Source organism: Nicotiana tabacum, chromosome 18 (assembly GCF_000715075.1).
Source record: "Nicotiana tabacum cultivar K326 chromosome 18, ASM71507v2, whole genome shotgun sequence".
NCBI classification, from domain to species: Eukaryota; Viridiplantae; Streptophyta; class Magnoliopsida; order Solanales; family Solanaceae; genus Nicotiana; species Nicotiana tabacum.
The window spans coordinates 101,431,534-101,442,799 of NC_134097.1; the positions used below are offsets into that span (position 1 = coordinate 101,431,534).

The window sequence follows — 11,266 nt, forward strand, 5'->3', positions numbered from 1 at the left end:
TGAAAGACCACAGAAGCGATATAGGGGCCCGCACTTGCGGGACTGCAGAAGCGGTCAAATGACCGCACGTGCGAAAAGGCTGGAGGCAGTGTGTTCTTTTAAAAACGAGGGTTTGGCTCATTTTCACCATATTTCCTCCATGGGAGCTGATTTGGAGCAACTTGGGAGTACCATTTTCATCACCAAGCATGGGGTAGGTGATTCATACTAGTTTTGAGTTAAATACATTAATATATACGGATTTGAGCATGAAAATTAGTGGAAAATTGTGGGGTTTGGTAGGAAACCTAAGATTTGGTATTTTTGGATTATTACCATGAATTTGGGCATGAAATTGAGAATAAATGATATATTTGAGTTCGTGAGGTTATGGGTAAACTTTATCTTCGAAAAATTTCAGAATCCGGGCACATGGGCCTGAGGGCGATTTTGTTAACTTTTCGATCGGGGTTATAAATTGTTATAAATTGGATTAATATGAGTAATTGAGCATATATTAATGGGTTTGCGTAATTATTGGCTAGCTTTGGAGCGTTATGCATCGATTTGAGTCTTCGGAAGGGCGTGGAATGCCAGTTATGGAACTTCAAAGCGAGGTGAATCTCTTTTCTAACCTTGTAAGAGGGAATTAACTCCATAGGTGAAATAATTAAATATTTGCTCCTATTTGTGGGGGCTACGTACGCACGAGGTGACGAGAGTCCGTGCGCAACTACTATTATGCTTATGTTCGGGTAGTCTAGGACCCAAAAGCATGCTTTACTTGTAATATTTAAAATCTTATTGTCAATTTAAAATACTTAAAACATATCGAACTTTGTAAATAAATTTCTAAGAGGCTAGACATTGTTTTCTTGACTTTTAAAAGAGAAATTATTTTTTCTTGGATAATTGCTCCTTGATGAATTCTTGATTGACTATTTGAATATGTTTATCTTTTGAGGAACGGGTCGAACACCTCGGTAAATTAAATAGATGCACCTATGGTTCGTGCCATTCGACCCTCTAGCAATCCACAGTTTAAATCTTTGTTGGATCGGGTCATACGACCTCGGCATGATTTGCGCATGCTTGTATTGCTTGACTTGCAAATTTATAAATGATGATATTGCCTCCCTGGCTTGAGATAAATGAATAAATTATGAAAATAAATTTGGAAACTCCCTATTAATAAAAGAATTGTTTACTTGCTTCATGCTATTGAGTTACAACCATTTATATAAAATCCTCGATTTACTATATTATTGGTATATTATTATTGGACCACTTCTTCGAGATTAGATGGGATACTTACTGGGTACACGTTGTTTCGTACTCATGCTACACTTGCTATGTAGTTTTTTTTTTGAACAAGCACATGTATGTCTAGTGGCCTAGTTTGGCGCATCGGCATGGTTGATACGGGGACTTAGGTGAGCTGCACTTCTCGAGATGACCCGCAGCCAGCAGAGTCTCCTTTAGAGTATTGTATTGTATTTTCTCTACTGTCCAACTTATATTCCGGACGGTTATTGTATTACATAGTTTCCTAGAAATTGCTCATGCACTTGTGACACCGGGTTCTGGGATGATTATGGGATTATTCAATACTAAGTTTGTTAAAGACATCATTATTTATTCAGTGAATTTCATTATTTATTGTTTAACGTATAAAAGAAATAATTTCAATAAATACTAAAATGAGAATTTAATTAACTTTTTGGTGTTGGCTTGCCTGACAGTGATGTCCGGCGCCATCACAACCCTTAGTGGATTTTGGATCGTGATAATATTAGGCACAAATTTCTGAACTTGATCTTTATATGTCAAGTCTATTGGAAATTAAAAAGAAAGAAGAAAGAAGATCATATCATTTTGGTTTAATATGCATATGCCGATGATATATTGTTCTTCCGCAACGATATAGGCTTTTGCACGAAACAAAAGATTTCTATTAATGAATTATGAGATGAAAGATAATATGGGGACGTGACTTTTGTATTAGGAATTCAAGTACATTATAGTTAATGTATTCTAGAGTATATCACAAAAGACTCGATAAAAAATGTACTGAAGATATTTGCCATGTGCATGACTAAAAATCGGGTGATAACCTTATTGCTAAAGCAAATAAGCTCATTCAAAAAAAGAGCTCAAGAATGATTTTGAGACTAAGAAAATGTACAAGTCTCCCTATGCTTCGCCGCTAGGAAGTCTATGTATGCTTGGATAGGGCGGCTCCACAAAATTGGTGGCCTCAAACAAAACTTATTAAGGGGCTTTTTTGCAATAAAAAAAAAAAAAAAAAAAAAAAAAAGAGGCATCCTTTCACATATGTAATTTTATTTAAAGTAAATTTTCTAGATTTTTGATGGTGCAAAGTTGTTAATAAGTTTTTACAATCGATTCTCTTCATATATTTTTTTCACTTGACAATTTATTTAATTCACCTAATTTTGCTTAAGGCATCTTTTAAATCGCTCCTTTTTGAGATTGTATTGAAGTTCAGTTTTTCTCCTCTCTTTTGTGTGTGTGTGTGTTTTGAGTAATTTGCTTTATAGTTTTTAGTTGACATGTTTGAATTCTAATATTTGATAAAAAGTAATATACGTCTATAAATTTACCAGACGTAAAATTTAATTATAAGATAATAGAAAATTTAGAATAATATAACTTGATTCTAAAAGTTGATAACTTGATATCTCTACGAGATTTCACTGCTGCTTCAATTTGCTTGTTGCAATGCTTGAAAACTTTAAGAAAAAGAAAAAAAATGCACAATTTAATTTATCCAATGCCCTCACCTTATTTTTGAGAGAATAAATAGTTTAAAGGAATGCAAAAAGAAAAGTAGACAGTATAAGTTTTATTACTTATGAGAAAGGAGAAGAAAAAGAATATTGATTATTAGAATGAAAATTTTTTACGGTCACCATCAATCACATGGCTAAACGGTTCTCTTTCATTTTTTAATAAAAAATTTATACTGTACTATACAATAGTCAATAGTAATATTTTGTTAAGAAAAATTAACTATAAAAACTATATTATTAATTTAAAAAAATGGGGCCTCAAAAGATTGGGGCCTAAAGCCTTTGCTTTAGTGGCTTGACCCTCCGGCCGGCCTGGCTTGGATTCGTACGTATCAAGATATTGCATACATTATTGGGGATTGTTAGGATGATAGGTAGATAATTGAGCAACCGTAGTCAAGAAGAAAGGTTAAGCCGATCAATAATGTCAATTGAAAGGCACAAAATAAGTGTTTTGGAAATACAATATAAGAACCATTGTTATTACAGAGTGATTATTTTACTCCAAATCTTAATAGACTTGTACATATACCAAAGTGCAGCTTCACAGGACTATCCAGCTCAAATGGTCAATCAAGTGATCAAGTCTTGAATTATAGTTGTAGTAGCAAATCCTACAGAAAAGGAAATCCTCTCATTTATCAACCACCAGCCATAATTCTAAATTCAAAAATGAAATAATTTATTCAATTTACAGTATGCATTTTTCCAAACCTGTTTTGTTAGTGTGGTGGACAGTCCCTGCCAATTGATTGTTGGACACATTCCTGTTCAATGAATGACATTGAAAAACTTATGTTACAGATTGACTTCCTTTTCTCCAATTTGGAAACTACTAATAAAGAAAAATCAATGAATATATATAACAATTATGCAACTTACAGTAGCTGCAAATTTCCCCAGTAGACGAGCTTCAAGACTGCAATTGGAATGATCCCTGATAATTTATTACCGTCCAATCTCCTGCAAAGGAAAAAGAGTCATTTTTACAGCAAATTACGGTCATTTTATTAGTTAAGCCTTACTCCCCCTGTTTCATTTTTTATGATGCTATTTTTTTCTCTTAAAAAATAAAAAACATATTTTTATATTTCGAAATAATATACATTTAAACTTTACATTTGACCACTTTCAATGACAAGATTCTATAAACACACAAATCCAATGTAATTACATACTTAAGACCACTTATTAAGATCGCATTTCTCTCTTAATTAAACTCTATATCTACTCAAACAGATTCACATACAAAAAATGTAGGGCTTATATAAAAAAGGAAAATAAATATTACGTAGCAATGAATGGTCGAATGGCTTACATCCACTGTAGGGATTTTAAATTGCCAAGAGATGATGGAATATGGCCACTCAGCTGATTATTTTCCAGCCCCAAGCTCACTAGCTTTGTCAAGTTGCCTAATTGGCTTGGGATTTCTCCGCTAATTGAGTTATTTTGAAGTTGCCTGTCAATGTATTAAACAAGAAAAGATTTACATCTGAAATTGCATATATTCTTGGTTTCATCAAAAAAGCTTAAAAGACAAATTATTGATCTTACAAGTATTGAAGATTGCTTAGCGTTCCCAATTGAGGTACCAGAATCCCAGAGAGGTTAGCAGCACCTAGGTCCCTTCATTGGTATATATATCATCATTGTCAATAATCTCAACATGCTTAAGTAACATCAACATATAAATCATTCTACATAGTCAAATATGAGTAACTTTTCTGAATTTGTATATTTATGGTTCGAATCAAATTCAACAGAACTCGTTGCTCTTAAGTCTGTCTCTATATATATTCATCTAATAAAGAGATTTTAGAAGGTCAAATGGTGACTTACACTCTTACAACGCTATTCTGGCCGTTGCAGGTGACATGAAACCATGTGCAAGGATTGACTAACGTCGGATCCCAGGTTTGAAGCACATTGTTTGGATCTATCAGGTTAGTTTTCCATGCGTAAAGAGTGTCCCCTGCTCATTCATTCAAGTTTAATATTATATATTAGTTTAATTAAAAATCAAAAGGATTCTTTTCCAATAAATATGTACGAGGGTAAAGGAAATTAAATAAAAGATGGCTTCTCTGATTAGACACTTAACCTTCAGAGTTGCATTCTGCAGATATAAAGGCAATTGCACCAACCAAGAAAACAAGAGCGACGGACCTCATCTTCCGTAAATTTTATCGTGGTTGCTGCCCTAATTCTTCATATTTAAGCGTGCTGCACTAGCTGTACATATTTATACATACTGGAACTATGTACAGTTTCATCACGTAGAGGTTTTAATTATCTAGATAGCTAGATAAAGACTGATTCAAGCATAGCGCATTAGCTATTTCTTTTATTACTCCTAATAAATATTTGGTGGTTTGACCAGAAATTGTAAACAATACTCCAATATGTTGTTTTACGACAACAAAATAATGTTTCGTAAAAGAACTGTCTTTTTTCTTTGGTTCAGAAATGGACGTTTACTAAGTCAATTATCTTAGTGTTTGTAAGAACTTAATTATTAATCCAATTATATCAACTTAAAGGTGAAGGTAGGAATTTTCATCCCGTGTAGCAACCGGCATTGAAATTTCTACATAGTGCCTTTTTTAAATACTTGATAACGAGAAGAAGAAAGCCAAACGTTAATGTTATAGATGAACTGCCTCTAGAAGATTTCTCAACTTGCTTAAGTATTTAATTAATCTTAATTTGAAATTATGCTGCACATGCCGGTGTTTTACTATAATTGATCAAAAATCTTAAAAAACTGACATCTTTTTTTCCAAATCTTTAGATCTTTTTACTCAACATTTTATCAATCTTTTTTTTTTAATTGAAGCCATCACCTTCAGGCTATAATAGCCTTTGGTGTGGGGGTTAGGCAAGACCCCTATCATGTCTATATATAAACAAAAAGATACAAAATAGAGGGGACATGGACCTTACCTCTATAACTAATGAAAGAAAGGAAAGCCTAAATTCCTTTCATTAATACAAGCTATACAATCAGCTTTAAAAAAAATTACATTTATCATATCTTCTTTTCATTGAAGGAAGTTGTTATCTATCTAGTTGAAATAGTCCCTTGGCCTCTCTTGGCAACTGCTGGAGAGAGTGATAGAAGGTGATAGTTCTACTAGAAGATGCTAACTTAGCGAAGAAATCCGCCACTTGATTTGCTTCTCTGAAGCAATGAGAAATCTGTACAGTAGCGTCTTTGAGAGCATGAGTAGTATCCATGATAATGTTCTTTAAATTAAGGTTGTTGGTTCCCCTATTGAGAAGCATATTGGCAATCACCATGGAGTCCAGTTCAATATGAATCATGCCTAGCCCATGTTGAATGCACCATTTAGTGCCAAAGTTGGCCGCCATTGCTTCAACCTGATTGTTGCTGCTATTGTGCACAGGGAGAGAAAAAGCCATCAAGAAATCCTTCACTGTCCCTGATAATACCTCCGATGCCAGCATTTCCATTTTCTCTGATGGAGCCTCCATCTATATTGAGTTTGATCATCCCGCCATAGGTTTATTCCAAGTGACTTGCTTGATATTCACTATGTGTTGAAGTCTTTCAATCATATTGCAAATGTTGGGCCATGTACCTGTTAAGTTATAAGTGGGATAGGTGATTTGGAGGGCTGCTTGAATGTGCCAGATGGTTTGAAATTCTATCTTGATTTTGTAGAATTCTTTTTGCTCGCCATATTTACATGCCGTCCAACTTTTCCAAAGTTCCCAACATATTACCACTGAAGCTATCTGTAATGGCTTCATATTAGAGAAAAGTATCAATCTCATTTCACAATCAAACAATTATCTCCAATATATTCAGTGATCCAAAATATAGTCCTACCGTACTCTTTTCCAATTCAACAAAGTTACTTTTCTCTCATATGAAGCCATTATGTTGAGATTTTGAAAAATTAGAGATAATACATGTGGTAAGCGGTAATTGATGTTCTCTTTGTTATCACTAACTGGACCACGTCCATAGCATTTCTGCAAGCTGTTGATCCTTCTGTATAAAGTATAATTTAAAGAAATATGGATATAGGGTATAATTCACTCACAAAAATTAGTTCATAAAATGTAGATGATCTAATTATATAGACGGAGACAAGACAACAACACATTTCTTAATCAATATGGGCGAACAGATAACATGCTCATTGTTTAACATAAAATTATTTTGTGGTCAAAGCAATTAGAAAAATATTTTGAATTACTAACAACCGATTTAATTCACTTTTCCAAATATGAACGATAAGAAAAAGTAACAAAAATAAAATAAGAAACAAATTGAAAGATGAAAAGTAATAGAAATCTTATTGATGAAAGTAGCTTTTCTTCTATATGAATGCAATAATACTTTTCTCCCAAAAGAGAGCTTAAATTGAGCAATATATTTGAGAGAGAATATTTGAATATTTTTTGAGAGGGATACAAGATATGGAAAGGTGGTTTAAATAGTATTTTCATTCGTAATTATTTGCCTTGTTTAAATCATGTCTGTTACTGTTATTTATAGCACTAATTGTTTGTTACATGACTGATTTGTATTAGTTGAGGTACTGATGGCAAATCCCGTGCAATCGGGGATTAACTGATTCTTTCCTTATTCGCAGCTATTAATGACCCCTATTTATCAGACATGTGGCCATGGTCTTGCGTTTAACTCCGAGGCTAATAGATATGGTAAATTTGTGTATGACCCCGAAGATGTTGCACATATCTTCTATACACGTCATTCTTCTTTATAGTAATTGTTTATCCTTAAAATGGATAACAATTGAATTTATATGCACTTTTAAAGATATGTGGATTGATTCAATACAAACAATCAAGAATGTTAGAAAAATGAGTTAAAGACACAATGAATAATCAAACAAGTCGTAACGTTATGGCCTAACTTGAACTTGGACCGAGCATTAAATTCTGCCCTCGATTGGGTCGTAAGCTCGAAGCCAGACAAGAACAAAGACAAAAATAAAGTCAAGATTTTGCAGTAGCTAGAAAGCAGAGAAATAAGTTTGTATTGCCTTGATATGCGTGTTACAATGTGTCCATTGAATAAAAAGCTTCCCTTTTATGTAGTAGAAGAGTTTCATCCCTAATAAAATTCTAAAAAAAGGTAAAAATCCTCATTTCTCGTCAATTACCGATACACAACGGGCGAGATTTGTGCCGTGATATCCGGTTGGGTGTGGATATCACGGCGCTCTATTAGTCATGTGTAACCGTTTATAGTGTTTTATGAGGTCTTGGAGGTCGTTCTGGGTTCGGGGAGTGTTTTCTCGTCGGTCCTGGTGGCGAGTACACCATTTCGGCCTCGATCCAAAGAGTTCCCAACTTCGGTCTCGATCTCATACATTCATACTCTTTCTTAGTTTGAACTATCGGGAAGCCGATGTGTGCGCTAACCTTGAGTTCACCCATATACAAATAGTCCTCTTGTTTCTCAGAGAGTAGGTTCGTCGAAACGAGGGGAAACGATAGATGAACCCCGGTTGCTTCCTTCGTACGTTACAATTGAGAGGACGAATGTAAAGCCCCGTAACATTTAAATGTTTATTTGGGCTAACTATGTGCCTAATGACGTTGAGGTACTCTCTTGGTGTAAATAAGACCCAATTAAAACTATCATGGGCATCAACTCTAAGGGATAATTATATTGAAGATTTTGTGTATTATAGAAAGGGCAAGTCAACAAAGTATTGCTTACCCTACCATGTAAGAGAATACTGCAGCATCTACTTTCTACAAAAAAAAAAAAAAAATCAATTATATGAGGAGAATGATAGTCCAAAAGCATCTTATAAAGTGGCTTTACACGTGAGGATGAGAAACAAGTTCAATGTTTTAATAAATGAGATAGAGACATAAGGGTCTTTTTAAGACAATAAGTATAATATTTGAACCACTTGAATTATTGGGGATTCTTGGCTGAATAAAGGGCAACAAACAGAGTCTTCTTCTGTGTTTGAAAACGCTAGTGACATTAAAGGGGGCTGGTGAACTTGAATCCCACAAGTTTTTTTTTTATCAGCAAACAAACAATAACAACAGTAGCAAGAATATGGTTCCAATTTTATTTCAAGGATTCCTCCCAAGAACTTTAATAGGAGGATTTCTAGGATTTCTTCAAGAGGTAATTTCTTGTCTTTTCTTTCAACTATGATGAACATAGAGGTTAATGAAGGTATTTAGGTGTTGAAAATATCTTTTAAATTGTGGATTAAGTGAATTTTCGAAATGGTTATTCTTGAAATTTAAGAAATAGGTGCAAAAGGTCATGACTAGTACTTTGGGGTTGTGAAATAGTTGAATATTGTCCTTCATGATTTTTAATAATTTAATTATTATTGGGTATTGAATTATTAAGGTCATTAGATGGAAGAAAGGTGGGTTTGAATTGAGGATGGTCCAGTAGTTATGTCCTGAACTCTATATGAGTTGGATTCCGTTGAATTCAATTGGATTTAAAACAAAATGGTTATTATCACGTAGATTGAATCAAGATGAGCGCGTAGAAGGTTCTTGCATGTTATGGAAGACTAGAATAAGGTAAGTTAAGATTACCTTCTCTTAAGGATTATTTTGCAAATTTCATAAATTCCAAAGAGTTACTAAAATTCTTTCAATGTTGGATTGACTTCGTTAGAGCGAGCAAAATCTACCAACCATGGTTTAACATTTTATAGTGTATAGTGTTATTATGTAGTACTGTTTACGTATAAGTTGTGGCGCTGGATATTTTCAAGCTTTCATTCTTTGGTAACACTTTATATTGCATTTTACCAACTTGATTTGAGTTGATAATATTGTAAAATGTAAAAGTTTATTTGTGAATGCACTTCCAAGTTATTAAATTATCTTCAAAGGAAATATTGCTCACTGAAGATATTAAAAAAAAATGTACAAGACCTATGGGTCAAAATGCTTTAAAGTTATAGTTTGAGGAGAATTATATATATTGAATATGGATCACACTTGCCATGTGTGTATCACTTGATGTCCATAGAGACAGTTCACCATGCTAGCACTATCGTCAAAATCCCACGACTTTGGGTGAGACGGGCTCGTGACCAGGCGATGGTCACTACAGTTATCGAATATTGTTGCTTATGGCAACTATGGAACTCCCCACAAAAAGGTTTAAAGTTTATTGAAGGTCCATAATCATAGAAAGAGTTACAGTTTTATAAAAATGATTTAAATCCTTGAAATGCTTAAATGTTCATCATTTATCACCACTATTTTTGCAAAGTGTTTGACTTATTACATATCATGTGTATTTTTTTTATGTATCCCGAAAGTATCGCTTCAATCTTAAGGAGTCAATGATACTTACGGGGTACAATTTCTATAGAAATTGTACTCAGCCTCCTTTGTGAGGCATCTTACCTTATTGTTTCAGATCCTACTCACTTTGGAGCTGACAGTGTGTGCTAGGTGTCTTCTCCATCTTCCAGTTGCTTTTGGTGAGCCCACTACTACTTCTGTGGGTTCATTGTTATTATAGTACTTCTTTTGGATGAGCCGGGGATTTATGTCTCGTACCATCATTCTCGTGTACTTCCTTAGAGGTTCCAGGCACAGTTGTGGGAGGTCTATGGGTTTATGAGAACTATCATTTTATCTTCATGTTATGCTGTTATTTTTATTTCTGCTACTTATGTATTTTGGCCATTGGCTCAACTTATGTTTCGAGACTAGAAGGATGTTTTATCATCGATACTTATTATTTTCGGAAAAGTCTTATTTTGATTTATTGATATGATAATTGGTAGTAAAAACAGGCGGTTCTCCCGATGAAAGTTAAAGGCACCGGGTGCCGGTTGCGCTAGCATTATGGGGTGTAACAACGAATAATCCGAAACGTCTCATAATTCGCATCGTTATGACTTCGGACATGTGTCGATCATCGGCAAGTCATCTCCGAATATGAATCGCCGTGTATTGATTACATTTCCTCCTATAAAAGCTTGACCTTTTGTACTTCTTCTACTTTCTGATCCTAGATTTTACCTTCGAATTCTCTAGTGGCTTTCAACTCTTTCAAATCTTTTTATCTTCATCTTTGGCCTTCAAATCTTCATAATTGTTCTTAGGTTTCTACCCAGATCTCCATTCTACTTTCAGATCTTCATACTCTTTTCTTCAACCTTCATACTTGTTCCTTCAAACCTTTATACTTTTTCTTTAAATCTTCATATTCTCCTATATTGCAATGGCTAAAATTTCCAAATCAGTTCCTTAGTAGGTTGCCCCTTCATCTTCCCACCCGGCCACTGATGCCGAGGCGGCTGCTCCCGAGAAGGCCCCAGAGCCTCCCATGAAAAGCTTTATACTCGGGGGTTGTTCATTCGGGAATGACTTCAAAGTCGGGAAGGCCTCCTCCAAACAGGACCGGGGTGAAGGAGCATGGAGATACATATGCTCAATTACTGAAGATACCCTTCACATAGTCC

General features: G+C 34.5%; 1 protein-coding gene and 1 long non-coding RNA gene across 4 annotated transcripts; one reads left to right on the forward strand and one right to left on the reverse strand.

Annotated features, from left to right (window-relative positions):
• Nucleotides 1-3,188: 3,188 nt before the first annotated feature.
• LOC107812785 (leucine-rich repeat protein 1-like) lies at nt 3,189-5,083 on the reverse strand. Its single transcript, XM_016637958.2, has 7 exons — nt 4,897-5,083; nt 4,635-4,767; nt 4,350-4,421; nt 4,111-4,254; nt 3,675-3,755; nt 3,507-3,559; nt 3,189-3,406 (listed from the first exon to the last, which is right to left on the reverse strand). The coding sequence occupies exons 1-7, from the start codon at nt 4,964-4,966 to the stop codon at nt 3,366-3,368; spliced, it is 594 nt and encodes a 197-aa protein (XP_016493444.1). The 5' UTR covers nt 4,967-5,083; the 3' UTR covers nt 3,189-3,365.
• A 3,603-nt stretch (nt 5,084-8,686) lies between these two features.
• LOC107812796 (uncharacterized) lies at nt 8,687-10,533 on the forward strand. 3 transcript variants are annotated; one of them, XR_001654175.2, is made up of 2 exons: nt 8,687-8,943; nt 9,178-10,533. It is a non-coding gene; the product is annotated as an uncharacterized LOC107812796 (long non-coding RNA). The 3 variants fall into 3 exon arrangements; XR_001654177.2 differs by having other exon boundaries at nt 9,303-10,533; XR_001654176.2 differs by having other exon boundaries at nt 10,213-10,533.
• The last annotated feature ends 733 nt before the right edge of the window (nt 10,534-11,266 follow it).